At 44.5% G+C, this 18,550-nt stretch overlaps 1 protein-coding gene across 1 annotated transcript in view; it reads right to left on the minus strand.

The window, feature by feature from the left end:
- TMEM131 (transmembrane protein 131) overlaps positions 1 to 18,550 on the minus strand; it is a 92,675-nt gene that overhangs the window by 3,281 nt on the left and 70,844 nt on the right. Inside the window, 15 exon segments of the mRNA XM_088521345.1 lie at positions 954 to 1,117; positions 1,739 to 1,836; positions 2,934 to 3,030; positions 3,117 to 3,238; positions 3,567 to 3,747; positions 4,466 to 4,624; positions 4,780 to 4,904; positions 6,081 to 6,208; positions 7,460 to 7,635; positions 11,526 to 12,091; positions 12,683 to 12,841; positions 15,501 to 15,686; positions 16,765 to 16,951; positions 17,509 to 17,651; positions 18,266 to 18,417. Of these exon segments, the coding sequence (XP_088377471.1) occupies positions 954 to 1,117; positions 1,739 to 1,836; positions 2,934 to 3,030; positions 3,117 to 3,238; positions 3,567 to 3,747; positions 4,466 to 4,624; positions 4,780 to 4,904; positions 6,081 to 6,208; positions 7,460 to 7,635; positions 11,526 to 12,091; positions 12,683 to 12,841; positions 15,501 to 15,686; positions 16,765 to 16,951; positions 17,509 to 17,651; positions 18,266 to 18,417 (2,643 nt within the window).

Raw genomic sequence — 18,550 nt, forward strand, 5'->3', positions numbered from 1 at the left:
AATAGGTTAAAGTTAGAGAGATTGCTCTAGTTGTCCTCAATCTGTCCCTCCTGCTCCACAAGGAGAAACCTGTCTTCCATGTGACCAAAGGCAAATATCTCTCCTTACGTCATTTCTGTGACGTTACAATCCCGTGACAGGGGATCGGCGAGTGCATGTCCGTAAGAGGCTGTGGCCTATCCAGGCTTCCCCCTTCCCCATTCTGCACTGCCACCAGGTGAAGTAAACACTGCCTCTTACTCACTGCAAAAACATTTTCGGGAGACAAGATGAGGAATGGCTTCAGCTGGCACCGAGGACAGCTGATGGACTTGTAAGTTTTATTCTGACAGAGAAGCACAAGGATGAACAAGCAGTGCTATAATCTGCAAAAAAGATGTTTTTTCTTCACTTGGGCTATACTCAAGATCTCAATCAAATCAGTAGCTGCTTTGGAAACTTTACTTTATACCAAGTCCTTTACTGTTTTTTCTAAGTTGGAAAAAAAAATGTGTCTCACTATTTTCTTTAAGACAAAGGTTTTGGTCATTAACTTAATTTGCAGGGGTGGCAACACTGGACTGATATATACTCATATTGGCTGCTTTGCAGCTGCCCCTCAGGCTGGATGTGACAGAGGCAGCTACGTTCAACCATGGCACAGAGCAGAAGGGCTCTTCCACCACCCTTAAGCATGGGAAAACTGAACACACTCTTGTACATGCTCTAAGATGCTCTCATGATGAATATTAAACTTACATGGATCCATCATCCGCAAATGAGTGGGCTAATTGGACTAACCACTTTCCCAATGGCCATTTCAAATTAACTACAGAGAATGATGAATATGAATAACCTCCCTTTTATCTCAATTGTTCTGTTGACATTTTCCACACAATTTTAAAACCCCTGTAAATGAGGGTAGATGGCAGATATGGAACAGGTTGACAACAGTGACAGAACTCAATACTTACTGCAGTTGTGTGAGTTGGGGAGCTCGAGCTGGTTGGCCAGGAGGGCACAGAATCTGCAGCTGAAGGGTCCCAGATGGATGATGGAACATTATTAAATTCACTCCAGTTTCTCTGAACATCCTGCCCATAAGCAGGTCGAGCTAAACCAAGTTTACTAAAAACCTCTGAAAACAAAAGAAAATAAATATGAGTATTTTATACTTCCTCTTTCTGTAAAAGTAGCAGCATAATATTCTTCAGTGTAGTGTAAATACTTTTTCTAAAAGGTCACACCATGCTGCAGAGCAGTACTGAAAAACCTGCCTATTTCATAAAATGGGTTGACTAGAGCAGAATGAGCAGCTGTGCTAAAGCAGCCCCTCATAAGCAAAACCTGCTCATTTACTTTGCAGCACTTTATTCCTATCACTGCAGCCCAACACAAGAGGGAAGCACCACGCAGGACAGGCCACTGCCTCTTTCTGAGAGCGCTGCAAAGTGGTGAGGAAGCCACAGCCCTGGAGGCACACTGCTCAGAGCTACCCTAACGCTTCCTGAGGAAGGGCCTTGAAATCAAGACACTGCACAACACTCATTTCCAGAACAAGCAATATAGGTTTCCACTAATCCTCACTGGCCTGAAGTAGTGAATAAGCCAGCAATTTTTTAAAATACATTCTCCTACATGGTCATATTTTGGGGAGGAAGAGAGATGGGGCCAGTGCCTATGGTTAAACACGGAATGAAAATGCACCGTTCCTTTTCCTGTGTTTGAATACTGAAAATATTTGAAAACAAGAACTCACCTCCAGTTAAGTTAAAAGAATGTCCAAATGCAGAAAATGAATTGAGGGGCGTGAAGTCAGGACTGCTAGGGTTGCTGATAGGACTCCACAAACCTGAACTAAATGTCATGGAGCAGTGGGAAAGAGCAATAGACAACTCATTAACACACTATCACCAGTGATACCAACTTTGTGCTACATATACATAAGCAATTCAGGCAGACACCTCATAATTGAAAAAGTAATTGGCAGAAGAGGACATAGTTAAAAGACTGAACTGCAACCAAGCATTGGAAAATGCTACCCTTGTTTGACCAAAATGCTTCAGTATATATGGAAATTCTCCTTTTTGGTATATGTATCTACTTTGGAGCATTGCTCTAGATAAAAAATTGCTTAATCTGTAGGATGAGCTCCACAGCACTGGAAGTAGCTCTTTTGCTCAGTTTTTTGAGGAAACTTAAAGGGCCCAAGATGTTGCGAAGTGTTTTCGATTAGCAGATAAAAGAATTAACACCAGAACTGCTCAAAGGCCATACAAATCCTTACGCTGTAGTTCGTGGGCAAGTTTCTTGAAAATATAGACAAGCTAACTGGAATCAGTGATAATCATTTACATAAACAAACCAAAAATCCACCCACAAATCTCGCCCAGAGCAGCGATTCCTTTACACATTGAAACGCGCACAAGTCTAGTTCCTATTTCAGAACAGCTACCAAATGCCCACTGAGTTTTACAGCTGAACTGACGCACTCTGAAACACTCTAAAAACACGTCAGAAAGAAAGTGTGTGCTGGGGAACGTGGCCCAGGGCGGTTATGTTCCGCTTCTACTCGCACGGCAGAGAAAGTGCAGCTAATCATTGTGATGTCAGTGCTGAACCTGTGAGTGAAAGACACTGCTGGGTCTCTATAGCCACAGATTCTGCCTATAAACCAGTCCAAGCGACCCCAGTATACACCCCTCAAAACACAGAAAGAGGGGGGCTAATTTCATGTTGTTTGGGCACATGGGAACTTTTGAGTTACAGGCAATGAGGGGGGGGAAAAAAAAAAAAAAAAAATCAACCTTGTCATTTTTTTTTGTGAGGGGAGTGATGCTGTGCAGAACTTCAAGAACTCACAAGAAAACCTTTTAGAATCTTCACAAGTGCCATTAATGGGTTACAGTGTCTCTTCTAGGAGCTTAAGTATTTGCAAGAGGTACAAAAGTTACCTGTCAGAGCCATCACTGTCAACAACTGTGTGGGAAACGCTGATATTGCTGGAAACATCTGCCTTAGTTGGTGAAATCTTTGCTAAGCCGCTGCCACCTGCAAAAACACATGTAAAATGAGTATAAAACCAGAATATTCAGGGAATATTCAGCAGTATTGAGAAATCCAAACTGCTCCATTACCTGGGCTCTTGTCATAACCAGCAGCTACAGCAGCAAAAGTGGGGTTTCCATTCCAGCCTGGTAGAGACGCTGCCTTTGCCAGTTTGTGTTTGGTACCATTAGGCTGCTTGCTTTTTGTTTCACTAAAATAAAACGAGAAAAAAATATATACATAAGTAAGATTTCGGATGTTAGCACTTTGATAAAAAGGTAGTTATTTAAGCGAGCATCTCTAGGTAAAATGAAAACGGCAGCAACCGTTCCACCTGTCCTGTGAGCACACATTTATCCAATGCCCCAAGCTGTAAGAGATCCCAGGAAAATAAGTAGCATAGCAAGACGTGCAGAGTGGTGCTAGTAATGAAGCAGTTTCCAAGGGAAGAGGAAGTGTGTGCGGAAAGGGAGCAGCCCCACGCACACACACACATCCTGTGCCTGTGAGAGCAGGAGGAGGTGCAGATCTGCACTCACTTGCTGCAGCTGCTGTTCACGATGCTGCTGTAGGTGCCTCCTCGTGGCCCAAAGGCTAAGGCTGCAGGAGGAGGAGGAGGAGGAGGAGACGGGGAGGCAGGTGTCGGTGAGGGCTGCCGCTGCTTCAGGAAAGCATCTGCGCTCAGGGTTTGTAGAGAAAGTTTGTAGAGGTTGTCTGTAGCTACACAAGGAAGCACAAAATGCCATCTTATAGCGGTCACTTACAACCAAGGCTACTAATATCCTGCACCCTTTCTGTTCAAATTGAGGAATGACTAGAGGCTATTCCCAGTGATCAAAAGAAGAGGTGAGTCCTCCACTATATTCACTTATTGTTACAAAGATTTACTACCTATGTTCAGACTGCATTTCAATGAAAGCACCACAAAAGTGATGTGCATGGAAGGAAGAATGGCTTTTTCAGCAGTTTTGAACAAGTCCTGTGGAGAGGGACATTTCATGTTTACATACGGCCAGCAGGAGGGTGATTCACACAGTGCACTAACCATCACACTGAGGTGTTTTCCATGTTGCCTCTCAAGGACAGATCATTTGACTACTTTCAGCTCTAGCTGCAGCAGACTTAACCAAGCAAAGCACCTATTTGCTGTAGAAAATACTTCTTTTTTTTTTTTTTTTTTTTCCAAGTAGTAATTTACATCTCCTCAATTTCCTCAGCAGCTACTGCATCCTGGTCATTTCTGAAGAACAACGGAAAAATCCATGTTCTGCTCATACTGCTTTCAACTCATTCAAATTCTACCGGACACTCTCAATATGGGGGCCTACAATGGAAAAGGGAGCCCAGCTAGGCAGTGAGGAGAGGAGCAGATCATCTCTACACAAATCTTTCCTACGGACATTCATGGCAGGAGACTTAACTCTTAAGGCTTACTTACAGCTGCCGGCTTTGTGAAGCGGCACTGAGTCCCACTCGGGTGGCGGAGAATCCTTTTCCCCTTCCGAGCTGCTGGTGTTTCCTAGCTCCTGTCCAGAACCACTGGGGAGAAATTTTGCTAACACTGAAGGCCTGCTCTCCATTAACTTACTGTTTGGACCTATGAAAGCAGAACAAAACAAAAACAAGTCCAAGGAGGAGAGTCAGGTGAACAGCTCTCAAACAGGACTTAGAATTAAGCAAAATAAACCAAGTGGTTGCGAACAAATAGCATACAACAGCCCAGATATTTATGAGAAAAACGCCTCACGCTACCTCTTGTTTTGGGGAGGTTTCTTGATTTGGACCCATTTGTCAAAAGGTGCTGTGCAGATATCTTAGCTGGAAAAGTTTTGCGTGGCTTGCTTTCCACTGGGGGAGTATATGACAATTCCAAAGAACTAAATGAAAACAGACATCAAATTATTAACATTTTTTTCCTTTGCTCTCTGAAGCGCTGCTGAAGCGTTTTACATGTACATGCCATGTGGCCTTACACAGACCAGTCTCTCCTGTGGCTTTACGTCAAGCACGAGCCCATCTTCCAAGCTGTTCACTAGCGCAGCTCCGCTGCCATCTCACACGTCTCCTGTAGGCAGCTCCCTCCTTGCACCCTTCCTGCCCCGGCTCCTTCCCAGCCCACGCGACTCACTCGCCTTCCACGAGGAGCTTTTGTGGGAGCGCTCCAGGATTACAAACCTACTTGACTAGAGAGCCAGGCAGGAGGGAGCAACGGTCCTTTCCAGGCTCTCCCTCTTCTCCTCTTAGATCCCATGCTCCTGAAATGCTATGGCCATGAACGTATAGGATCATTGCTTAAGAAGCCATGCCAAACTATTCAAATCCCCCACCAAATTCATTTGCCTACATACTGTTCTTTTCCTATTTGCTTCCCTCTCAAACAGTGAGCTTTCTAGGGGAGAATTATTTCTTCTGTTTCTTGCAGAAGAAACCCAATCCAGCTCTCCTTGAGGCCTCCGAATACTTTGAATGTGATATGTAGCCACCCCACGCCTTGGAAGACAAAGGGGAGGGGATAATGGTAATGAGGAAAAAAACAACATGCGGACTTTTAAAAGCAAAGTTTTCAACTGCATAAGGCTCTGCTTTTCTGTTTTTCCCTGCTCCGTAAATGACCATCAACCACCTCTCAGTAACAGAGGGCAGCAGCTTTGTCCAGCAAAATGCCCGAGGCACCGACCTCCTGCTACAAGCCAAAAAAAGGAAGCTGCACCCCCCTGCTAACACCCCCTCACTGTGATGCCACCAGAAGCTCCTGGGGAAACATTAACCTTGCTACTAAAAAAAAAAAAAAAAAAAAAAGCCTCTTAACACAGGTTAGGCTGATTTTCTCCTTCAGATCTAGACATAGGTTTATTAATACACTGCATTCCCACCAAATAATTTTGTATTTACAAGCTTTAGATATTCCCTGATGCCCAGAAGGAAGAGGAAGCTGCCTAGGGGCTGCCTGCTGCTGCTGCCACCAGCCAGATTTGGCTGTCACAAAGCTGAACGCACAGATTTTTATCTGCTCTTCCTCTCCCCATGAGTGATGCCTCCTTTATTTTGCTTACCTGGTTTTCACATCTACAGGGATTTCTTTCTTGATATTTGCTAGCAGTTTTTTACTTTTCTGTTTTACTTGGACTGTTTCATTTTCATTTTTTTCTGGTATAGCTTTTCCCTTTTGTTTTTCAGGCTCCTATAAAGCACATTATAGCAACATGTCAGTTTTTAAGAAAATGAATGAAGAGTGTCTCTCTTGCATCAAGATATAAACCGGACTGAGGAAAGTTATTCAAAAACCAGGAATATTTTTGCAGCATATAAAGTATCTTTTTACTCATCAGTGAGGATACCTATAAAACATTGCATAGCTGGTTTTCGAGATGCACCCGTACTTCAGACAGATCAGATGTTCACAGATCCACAGCTTCTCAGGCCATGGCCTCCCCATCAGCCCGCAAGGATGTCAGCTCTGTACTGAGACCAGTGCTGTATACTGGTTGTATACAGCATACATAGCTGCACAGGTAACTTCTACAGCTGAATCATCAGCTGCAGGCAATCCAGGTCACCTAAAACAGGTTCTCTACTTTCAACAACTTCAGCACTTAAATAACTTTTTCACACTTCTATGACTTGCTAATATGAGCACACTGGAAAGCCAAAGCGATCAAACTAAACCTGACTCTCAAAATGTACTGGATGGATTTCTTTTTCTTTTTTCTTTTTTTTTTTTTTCTCCCCAGACAGAACCTCTCTTATTTCCCAAACTGAAATTAAACACAAGCCCAAGTTTAGGTTTTCTTTTCTCTCCTCTCTCCAGTTACCTTAACTTTGCCTGGTTTTATAGTACATGCCTTAGCAGAAAGTGTTTATGACAACTTGAAAATTACGCAAGAGGTTAAAAATAGATTTAGGTTATTACCTAGAAGTATGTGGGCTCAAAAAGTAAAATGAAGGTAGGGCTGCCCAGTTGCGTAAAGCCAAGTAATTGCTGACAAGTTACCACCAGTGAACTAATCCCTAGTAAGTGTCTGAATACGTGATTTTTGCGCATATCTTGACCATCAGGTAAAATCAGCATTTGCACCTTGTGTTTCACTCTGCAAACAGAACGGGCCCGGCGCACGCAAGGAGGCAGTTACCACAGCCCTACTGACACTGGCAACTCGCTCAGCCGCAGCCACACGGATCCTGGGACTACATGACTCAGGCATGATGCTCATGCTCCTCAGAGAGGAGCAGCCTGAGAAGTGAGGGGAAATACAGTGAAGGAGGGCTTTTAATTAACATTCTTTGTTGGGGATTAGAATATGTGAAAGCTGGAAAACAAACAAGCCAACCAAACGAGAAACACTCCTCTGTATTCCAGTAAAGCGCCACGCTGCCGTAACGTGCGCGCTGCCCGTGGTGGTGCTGGATCTCCGTTCAGGAGCAGAGCTCTAACCTCTTTCAGAAGTGGTTCTGTGTCTGGGTTGGAGGTTTCGGTTGTGGTTGAAGAACTGTCATCATCTGCCAGGGAATCCTTCAGTTCATCTTCCTGTTGCTTCCCCTTCCCTCTTCTTTCCTTTTCCTCTCGTTTCTTCTGTGGCTTGGACTTCCGCTGAAGTACCTTCCCTTTCCCTAGGGAGACAAGGACACTTCACATCTCTGCAGCTGTACCCGGAGCTGCGGAGGTCAACCGGCCCGGCTGAACCTCTGAAGTTTGTGTTTGCCCTCTGCTCTGGCACCACCTGCTTACAGCCACTCCACGCCACGTGTAAACGGCAGCATCAGACCTGAGGAGGCCCCATCTCCACAGCTGGATTTACGCCCCTGGCCAAACCCTGTCCCCAGGACCTCTCCACGCACAGTGGGCTCCTGCCTACAGGCAATTCTATTCCACTGTATTGCTGGCATTTCTTTTAAACATCCTGGAGTTTAAGTGAAGCGAGCCATCACATAAGACTAGATCTAATCTTTAAGAGGGAAGTTTAGAAGCTGCTGCAAGCTTTATCATCCCGACCGCTGAAGACTTAGCGTGCTTGTCCATTAAAACACAAAGGCAGCCCAGACCACATGAGAACAGCCATTAATAGCAATGGTTGATCATAAGGGCCACTGACAAAAAGCCTAAAAACCTCACTCCCAGGTATACTTTTGCTCCTCAGCATATTCTTTCAGATTTTACTATTTTACAAGCTGATTGCAAAACTCTGGCTTGACACATTCAAGTGTTACTGCAGCTGAAAGTAGAGAAAACACATTAAACACTCCAGAGTGTTTAATCAGTTTTCCTGAAGCAATCTTCACATGGGTAAGTAGTGCTTGAACTCTGCTACTGGAACAACTCTGCTTTTGCCCCATGTTTTCTCAGCACACTGTAGGCTCAAAATGTAGAGGTCTAAGAGCCTTCAATATCAAAGCAGAGATCCTGGCTCAAAGTAAATGGGCACAAATTAAGCTCCCAAAGACTAAAAGAATTACTGAAAAAGGTATCAATAAAGAAAAAATATAAAAATGCGCTGAGGAGAGAAGGGATAGAGTAGAAGGCAGCAACAGGAAGGAAAAGTTCTCTTCATCTCACCACCTCCTCTTGCTGTCCCCTCAGCGGATAAGAACATTCACGATATCCGTGTGCCCTTATCCATGAGATCTTTCTTTGAGATCCTACCCTTTGGACCAAGCATTCTCGTTCGTGAGCCACGCAGTGCCCACGTCCTGCTGCCAGGACGGCCGTGCTGCTCTACTCGAGCAAAGGCTGCGCACAGGGCTCCAGCACCTACTGGGATTCGCGCCAGGGCACGTGAGACCTCGAGCTCGTAACACAACACTTGCCCTCATATTAGACTTGGCAAAATGCCCTCGGATAAAGCGTGTACCAAGGTATAAATTTGTCTTCAGTACTTAGGCAAATACTAGATACATATCAATTTTCAGGCCTAATTTATATCAGTGTTCTTCACCGGTATAAATAGGGATAAACAAAAATACTGCCGATAAAACGATCCCTTAATGTGAGTGCAAATAAATGCAAGCATAAAAATACAAGATCTTGTGTGAGAGCTTTCAGGCATACTGGTGGGTATTCCCTATTTGCTTCAGAAGGCCCCTTCTAAGATCTGTGTCAAATTTAGTCCGCATTCAGGACTGCTAACAGTCCACATTTTATCATCAGAAAATGCCCCTGCAGCACTCTGCGACAACCCAAGTACTAGGAACATGAAACAAACAAACAAAAAAGAACAGGAATCCTGAGCAAGATACTATGACATTCAATATCAGGGCAGAGGCTGCTGCTTCTGCAAATGTTTAGATAAGCTGCTGAAGTTAGTCCAAGAGAGCATCAAAAAAACAAACCAACCCCCACAAACAATCAAAAACCCGTGCGTGCACATGCAGATCCAGATAGACTAGGGAAGTTCCCCTCAAATCGTACATTTTAGAAGAGGACAAGTGGTAACAGGCAAGTTTTGTCTCATGCACTGAAGTTTTTTAGAGTCAAGTTATGACTTACAGAAAATATTGTGGGTTTTTTTTTTTTTTTAATATGAAGTCTATCCAAAGAGACATCTATGTGGATAAAGTTATTCATTCCGAGTTATTCATCTCGGATGAAGAGTCACTAAAACTATCCAAATTGCAAAATATATTATATCTTGCAAAATACGTGCACTGCATTACGTTTACACAATCCATATACCATCATGCCAAAGCAGAAGGGATGCAAGGCTTCCATTAAATAAAGAAAAATGTGGATTTATCTGAATGCATCTGTAATCAGAAGGTTACAAAACAGGAAAATAACAAAAAAATAGATCCCCCTTAAGTGATTACGTATTAATCTTTGAGTCTGCTTTTGGAACTGATAGACAAAAAAAGGCAAACTTGTATTTCAAGACGATGCATTTAAATGTGCTTGAAAAGGCTAATTCACAACTCTATCAACACTTAGGAGCAACTATTTGCTGTGACAAGTTCCCAGTACACCAGCTGCTAGGAATGGTTACAGCTACAAACACCTCCTCGGATCAGGAGTGTGCTTTGGAAGCAAACTCTCAACTGTCCCCACTTACCACGTGGCAGCCGCACCACGGAGCAGCCTTGGAGCACGAGGACGAGTTTCCTCTCAGGATAAACCACAAAGAGAAGACGCGCTCCAGGAGCATCCCCAAGTCTGTGGGGCACACGGCCCCCACGACTGGATTCTCCTGTGGTCCCAGGTGCCCAGATGGTCCCGGCGGCCGCGTGCGGCATCCCCTGCCCCAGGGCCGTCCCCGCTGCCGCTGCCACCCGCCTGCTGCCCCGTCGGGCCAGCACGGCAGCCAGCCCGCGGGAAACCAGCGCCTGGGAAGCAGCTCCCAACTCCCTTAGGGTTAAGGTTTAATTCCTCTAACCACATCCCTCTGTCTGCACCAAAAACAAAGCAAAAGCAGAAATAAAAGCAGCAGGTTTCAGCTGGGTCCCCAAAGCTCTCATCTCTTTTGAGTATCTCATCTGAAAGCCCAGGTGCAGGACCACATCCATTCCCAGGGATTTAACAGCTTTGTGCCCATGATCACTGAGTGCAAACAGGCCGAGATCACCAACAGACTGACGCTCCGTAACCGCTCACACCTACCAACACTTGCCTTTCTCGTGGTGCGTGGCGTGTGATTACACAGATGCTTTGGGGTTTACAGGCCTTCCCCATGTTCTTCTCCTAAACCTTTACCTCTCACAAGCAATACAGTAACTGCACTGTTTCTGTGCAGCACTTTTGTTAAGAAAGAGTGAAAAACTTCTACATATTAAGATGAAATTTGAACCACTTTTGGCCACATAATTCTGGAACACGACTGAAACAGCTAATACAAAAAAGCGTTAAGTTCTACTCAAAGTATTTTTAGAAGGAAAATAGCTGACTTCTAAAGCAGGAAAATCAATAAATTGTTTTAAGCGTTAGACAATTGAAAGGATGCATAAGTAATTCAAGCTCAACTCTAAACTCATCCAAAGATTAATGCAATTTATGAACACAGGTGCTGGCCACATGACATCAAGGATTTTCTACCACAACTGCAAGTCCGGGCATGAAGAATTCCAGTCCTCTACAATTCTACCATGACTTACAGTTCTCTCTGTCTCAGCTTTCACAAAACACTCAGACATCTTCCTTTACTCTCCCTCAGTTCCCCAGTCCCAATCCAAGCGATGGGGGCTGGAGGGAAGGATGCAAATCCAAAGGCCAAGGAGTTGCAGTCAAAAGTATCTCTCACCTTTCAAGTATTTGCCAGGCCAGGTATCTAAACATTCATTTTTGTCTTTGTCAAAATGTTCCAAAAAATTTGCAGGAAGAATCACAACCTAGCATTGCATGGAGATTCTTAGGGGCATAGAATAGATACAGGAAGCGTTCAGGACACACGGACACGAGGGCTGGGAAGCTACCAGGCGCCGCACTGCGAAACCGCGACCTTTGCGGGCGACCAAAGCGTGTTCTGCAGCTTGCGTAAGGAACCGTCCCCTGCCGAGGGGGAGCCGGACTGCATTACCTTTGCTTTTTGCTAGTGGAGACGGGGGCTGCTCTGTAAACACGTCTGGGGACGGGGATTCTGGGTGGTCAAAGTCTTTGTCCATAGTCTCTATGAGGCCCGTGAGGTCCGAGTCCTCGGAGCTGTGCCTCCTGCTGCCGGCGCCCTCGGCACGGGGCGGCGCGGCCAGCGGCAGCTGCGACGCGGTGCCCTCGCCCGGCGCCTCCGGCGGCTGCTCCGGTGGCAGCGCCGGAGCCGGCGCCGAGCTCGGCTGCTGGCTCTGCCGCGGGCCCCTGGCTCTCCTGCCCGGGCCGTGAGCCTGAGCCGGGGAGCCCGAGTCCAGGGCAAAGGGGCCCGCACGGGGCAGGGGCTGCGCGGCGGCGCCCTGCGCCGAAGTCCTGCTCGGGAGGCTGGAGCTGCTCCGGGGCTTGACGCTGTCCCCGTCGGGCGCGCTCCTGCCGCTGTGCAGCTGGGCTGGCGCGGGGCATTGCTTGTGACTCCCTGCGCTGGGTCGGGAGGAGGAACCGCCGGCGCCGTAGATCCCTCGGGATGAACCGTGGTGAGAGTCCGAGCCAAGCGCGTTCAAGCTGCGAGAACGACACGTGTTTAGATAAACTCTACAATGTCTCTACCCTTCCTCACGCACAAAAGCGCTGCCATGACCAAGCCAGCCTGCAGCGGTGCAGTTCTTGGCACATAATCAAGAAAAATGCCTACAACTTGTTTGACAAGCCTGCAGCATTCACCGCTTCCCATTCATTTGCTCATGGCACGTGTGAACAAAAGCATAATAAAAGGACAGTCAATGCACACGTAGAAAGAAATACTGAAGAAAGAAGGCTCTTTGTTAGTTTACAAGCCCAAAAGGTAGGAACTTTCGGCCTGAAATTTTTTATGCAGCACATACCAACCATTTTCAAGATCATTAACAGGAAATTTTACAGCTTGTTTCCACAAAAACAATGAGTATTTCTCATAATCACAACATCTAATAAAGGACACAACATCCATAAAAGGACACTTTTATGACTGGCTATCTTTTGTCCATAAATGGATCTTTATTTATTGACCTATCCTGAAGGGTAGTATTATTGTCTAAGTGGCCTAATAATAGCAACAATGGCAGCAGCAACAACATGATTATTATTAAAACCCACCCACCACCAACATATACTTACTTCCCGTCAGATGAAATTCCAACTATTCTCCTGAGATCAAATGGCCTTCCCATATCAAAGGGAGGGTTTGACGCCTCGAAGGACAGGCGTCTTCTGAATGGCTCCCAAATTCCTTGAGCTTCTAGATAGGCTGTTCCGATTACCAAGAGAAAGAGTACGCTACACAGGAGGAGAGAGGCAACAAAGTGTTTCTTACTTTGGAGAATTTTACACGTTAATGAAGTTAGATCAGACATACAAGGACATACTGTACACTGCACTTGGTACTGGAAACCCAAAAAGGAGAACTGCATCCAAACCATGAGTTTATGCTTCACAGAAATAGAAGAGACATAGTCTAGCATAGTAGTAACATAAAAAAACAGTGGGAATAAAAACTGTAGACCCAAGAGTCTGAGAGTCTGGCGTGCAGCTTCCTAAATTACTAATCCAAAAGGGAAAAAAAGGAAGGCATTGGAAACACTAAAAGGGCATCTAGGTGGTCAGCAGCTCTCACAGACTGCCAGTTTTTTCAATTCCATTTTAAAGGTAAGGCACTCTCCATAGGGAAAGGTGCTGCTCTTCATGGAGCTCCAGTTTATGAGACCACTTCAAGGAGCTTTACAGCTAGCTGCATTTGCTGCAATACGGTTTGGGAGCTCGCCTGCAGTATAACCCACTGCAGTAAACTATTTCCAAATGAAGAAAGAAAAATCACTGCAGAGACTTGCAGTAGCTCGTGGTGCTCCGGACTTTATCCTCCTATGGGGCTAAGTTTCTGGAGCGGGGCAGAGTGGGCTGGACTTTATGGGGATCCTAGTCACCTTATGAGAACAAAACTTCCTATCAGTAACTGCAACCTCTGCTCACTTGGGACAGCTGTTTTTTGTAAGCCAAACACATGAGAAAGATCATCAGTTCCCACAACACGGTGACACTGCAGCTCTTTAAAAGAGCCAAGTCCAGGCATCATCTCCAAGTAACCAATGGCCCCACAAATGTAAGTGCCTCTATAGACCCTCTCAGCCAGTTAGAGGCCTCAGTGTTTCTTTCTCTGTCCCAGTGATTAAGAGTTGCAGAAGGAAGGCAAGGTAAATTGTGCAAAGAGGTTAGCAAGCAGCAAAAGTTAAAGAAATAGGGGAATCCTTTCACACAAGCTCACACAAACCCCTACGTTTGCCTCGACTTCCATGTCACCCAAAGTGCAATTCTTTGCAATCATATTTGAATTTTTATCTCAGCTCCGCACTGCTCCGCTTGATGCATCTCTTGATGCCGGGCTCTGGGCTCGCAGAGGGGAGGCTGCAGCACAAAGGCACCTTGGGGGCTTCCCCTTCTCTACTCCTTTTAGATAAGCCGGCTTTCTTGGTTTCATAAATAGAGGTTTTTTTTTTTTTTTTTTAAACGAAGATAATGAGGCCCGCGTTGTCTAGACTGCAAAACAAATTGCTGTCTCTATTCTTATACTGCAGTTCTGGGGAACCTTAGAGAGGTGATAACCCAAAAGTTAATCCCAAAAGTCGGAGACCCTAAGGCTTGGAATATTATCAAATGGTCATGTTGGAAATTTTCCTCTAATTCGCTGCAAAGCAAGATGTTTTGTTCTAGCAGGAAAAGAGTGAATTAAAGGGATAGTATTCACTGTTATTTTGTAAAGTTTAATTCCCAAATAATACAGAGAATTCTCCAGAACAAACTAAACCTGGGAGCTGAACAGTCGCATTAGTCTCTTTGTCAATAAACTAAACAGAAATTAAACTTACAGATTTCTAGCAACTATGCAGAAGAAAAGCAAAACTAGGAAACAAGTAGTGCTTTATTTGGGAAAACACTGCAGAGTCAGAAAAAGAAAAAGCAGTGTATTGCAACAGCTTATCACCTCTACCTGCCTCTTCTATCACTCCCAGGAAAATATATATGTACTATAGCACGGCACACTGGAAGAGTCAATACCTTAATAATAATAATAATAAAAAACAGGAATATTACAGCTCTGATTTGCCACAAAGGCTATGGAAAATCCTTCGGATTTGCACTACTCCAGAAAGTCACCTTTTCACCACAGATGCCTCTGGCAGTTTACCATGCGAGTTCAACATAACGAAGAAGGGAAAAAGCATTTGCTACGTTTCCATGCTAGGGTTTTCTCTAGGTAAGGGGGTGTTGCAGGGAAGTGTCTCATCCAGGACACTGGGTCAGTGTTTATAACCTCCAGTTTCGCAGAGCGGAACCCGGCAGCGGCCGGAGCGGGCCCACGCAGCGCAGCTTCCAGCTCGGCTCGCGCTCACAGCTCGCTCGGCCGACAGCGAAGGGCGCTGCGGTGCGAGGGGCCAAGGGAGCCCCTCGGCTACCCGGAATCCCCGTTCTTGGCACTCCCGGCTGCTGCCCTGCGCGCGGGAGGGCCACGTTAAACCCCCCGGCCGTGTGCGACAGCGGCGCCTGCCCCACGGCTGCTCGCAGGAGGGACGGCCGCGCTCCAGGGAGGCGACTGGCGCTCAACCCCTCCTCAGCACAAGGGCCGCTTCCTCAGATAGCAACAGACAGACAAAAGGAGAACAAAAAACCCCCCAAATCCCCCCAAAACATACCCCCTTCCCCCAAAACAAACAAACAACAACAAAACACCCACAACACTTGGGTTGCCAAGAGCATATATGTCACCTACCCATAATCCACAGTAGTTTGGGTTTTTTTCCTCTTTTTTTTTTTTTTCTCACCTCACTATTTTATTCCATGCTAATTTTGACATGTTCTCTGAAACTTGCACTCAAGCAGCTGCATCTCACACATACATAAACACACATGCAGAGTCCTGTAGGAATGCACGCCAAGGCCCTACCTCATTATTCCTGAGATGATGATGTACAGCGCGAGCTCCCAGTTGGGCCTGGGCAGGGCCTCTGCACATGTCGCTAACATGTGATATGGAAGGGAGGCATTCAGGACAAAAACGAATTCAGAGCCTCCTGCCGTGATCAACTTTAACTCACGGATGACTCTGGAAGCAGTGAAATCTGGTGTAAACCTGAAAGCAAAACGCAGTACGTTGGAATTCTTCACTAGACGAACATAAAAGTGCTAGCTAACTTACATTATTCACAATCATTCCTCAAAAAAAAAAAAGAGTCAATTACTGCTTGAATGAGATGTCAGTCATGGCATTTATAACAAATAGCCTTAGCAGCCTGTCTAATAATCATCCACCCAATTAGCCTAAAAATACTTGTGCACATCTTCCAGATAAATCAACATGTAGTTGGCTCTGCTGATAAGCACCCCCAGATCTACCTATACAGGTGTATAAGTGTAATTACAGCTAAGCTTTAAGTAAGCAACGGAACCCATCACCATGCAAGCTGCAAAGCTCATCTGAAAACAAAACCGGTTGCCTTTTCCAAAAGCATCATCACTGGGTTCTTGTCTCATCACAATGAAAGCTCCAGCCTCTGTGGCAGAAACACTACTGAGGTTCCACTGCCTGCCGTGTCCTGTACGTCCTCTTGCATAACACCAGCACCTCCCGGACTTGTTAGATGGCACACTCTAACTAGCCTTAAATCCAAGCAATATTAAAGGACAAGTTCTTTTGGTGCACAGATCTTTTACGCTAAAAAAATTGCCTAATTAATCATCATAATCATGGAAACAGAAAAAATATCCAAGACTAAAATGCTGGACATTACGATAAGACCAAGAGCTCTTTTCCACCTACTGCAATGCACCAAAACTGTAAGTGTAAATCTCCATCTCAAATGCACTCATCTCCAAAAGAAGGAAATGCACAAAGCTGGATAGCAGCACTATTCCAACTCAGCAAGCTATGTGTACTGGATAGAGACAACAGTAATACCACAATCAATAATGAAATATCCAAGATCTTAAAAAAAAAAAAAAAAAAAAAAAAGAGAGAGAGAGAGAGAGAGAAAAAAATTCTTCTGTTCATGTAAATACTGTGTGGCTTTTGAAGTTGTATAAGGAAAAAAACCTTAAAAAATACCCCAGAATTTCATCAACACAGATTTCCTCCAACACAGACTGGGGAATGCAAAATTCCTGGGATATGACTCCATTTAGATGTCCGTAATAAAAAGTAACACACTTACAGTATGACTATATCTTTAGAGGCATTGGCACTTAGTGCAAACTCTTGACAGTTAACTACTTTAAATCCATATCCTTCACACGTATATCCACTGATTTCCATAGATTTCACATTAATCTGCAGCTGCCCTGTATTTTCCACTTTAAAAGTTCTTCTCAGTGTGAAATTTGGTTCTCTTAATTTCATTTCTAGAAACAAACAGAACAAAGCAATTAGTGTTGTGTTAAACTGATATCCTTCACTTTATTTGTAAATTGAAGTGAGAGAGACAGCCCTGTCAATATTACATCAGGACGGAGGACTAGGGAGGCCAAGGAGAACAGAATTTGTCTGGAATTGAGTCTTCCTACAGGAACTCACTCTACCTTTCTCCCTGTTGCCAGGCGCATGCAGATTCCAAAGGAGTTGTGGAAAGTGCATAGGAAGCTGCAGTAATGATCCAGTTTTACTTACACTTAAGATGCAGACGTTATCCCAGTAGAAGTTCTAACACCTCTACTTTGAATTTTACCAGGGGAAGGGTATTTATTTGATTTATATATATATTTTAAATTATTTTATTAAAATGATAAAGTTCAGATATTTCCTTTGACTGCCCAAATTAAGAAGCATCTTTAATATCGTAAAGGAATTAAACTTCTGGGGCACCAGAAGAGGGAACAAATGTTTCCACACACCCATGTGAAGGTGCCCGTGTACGACTCGGCGCGTTTCTGCCGGGCACGGCAGCTCAGGCAGTACTCACTTTCCGAGCAGTCTCTCAATAAAGCTTCGGTGATTTTAAAGCGCAAAGAACTCCCGGCACCAGGAGGTTTGCCCGCAAGCCTCAAGCTCTCGGTCGTTCCTTGGCCTTGTACCATTATGGCATCTATTACAGTCAAGTTATTTCTGGGGACACGGAATAAAAATATAGCAGAATTATGCAGTCTGTTGCTCCGGAAAACCTCTCTACGGACTCTGAAGTTATATCCCTGTCTCGTAAGACAGGGATATAAGCAGTCCCATAAATAATGCCCCGCAGTATGGAAGAAAATTGTGCAGATCTCCATACATAGCATTTGTAAGACAAAAGCCTAAGAAAGCACAACAAAGCATACAAAAAAGCAATAGTTATAATTTATATTTCATCATCATATTAAGAGCACCACCTTTCATTCAAACAGTGAATGCAGTTAGCCAGAGATGCTCTTTATGGAGTATGATATAAGCTGGATCTTGCAAACGGCACCTCTAAGTCCCTCCTTCCATGATATATATTAAACTCAAATACATAAATAGCAGTCCATATATTTTTATCAGAAAGTACATACTGAATATAGTTTAAATACCGTAAAACATATATAATCACATTTAAACAAAATTTGCCTATCCAGACAGCTATGACTGCTCAGTTACTCTTGCACAAGTGGTTACCTTCTATTGACAGCCAGCCATGAATATGACCTTACATATAAGTAATAAGCACCCACAACTCAAACTCAACTGAGAAATATCTATCATACCTGATAACAATTAACGATGAAACGGTTTTATTAAGAACTGGAGTGAATTTTATTTTGACAGACTTCCTCTCTCCAGGTTTTAGCATTAGGCTTAAAACTGAATGCCGAGCCAGGCCCTTTGCGGGTCCTCCAGTGCTCTGCAGGGGCTGCACCTTGAGACAGTGGGGAAAACAAACAAACAGCACTTTTAAAAATAGGAACTGTTACACGTATTTAATGAACTGATACTATTTTAGCTAGAAAATAAATTTTGTTAAGAAGTCTATGACCCAATGAACTGATTAC

The sequence above is a fragment of the Tinamus guttatus genome, unplaced genomic scaffold, assembly GCF_059628265.1.
Source record: "Tinamus guttatus ecotype Peru unplaced genomic scaffold, ASM5962826v1 Tinamus_guttatus_pri_ptg000002l, whole genome shotgun sequence".
NCBI classification, from domain to species: Eukaryota; Metazoa; Chordata; class Aves; order Tinamiformes; family Tinamidae; genus Tinamus; species Tinamus guttatus.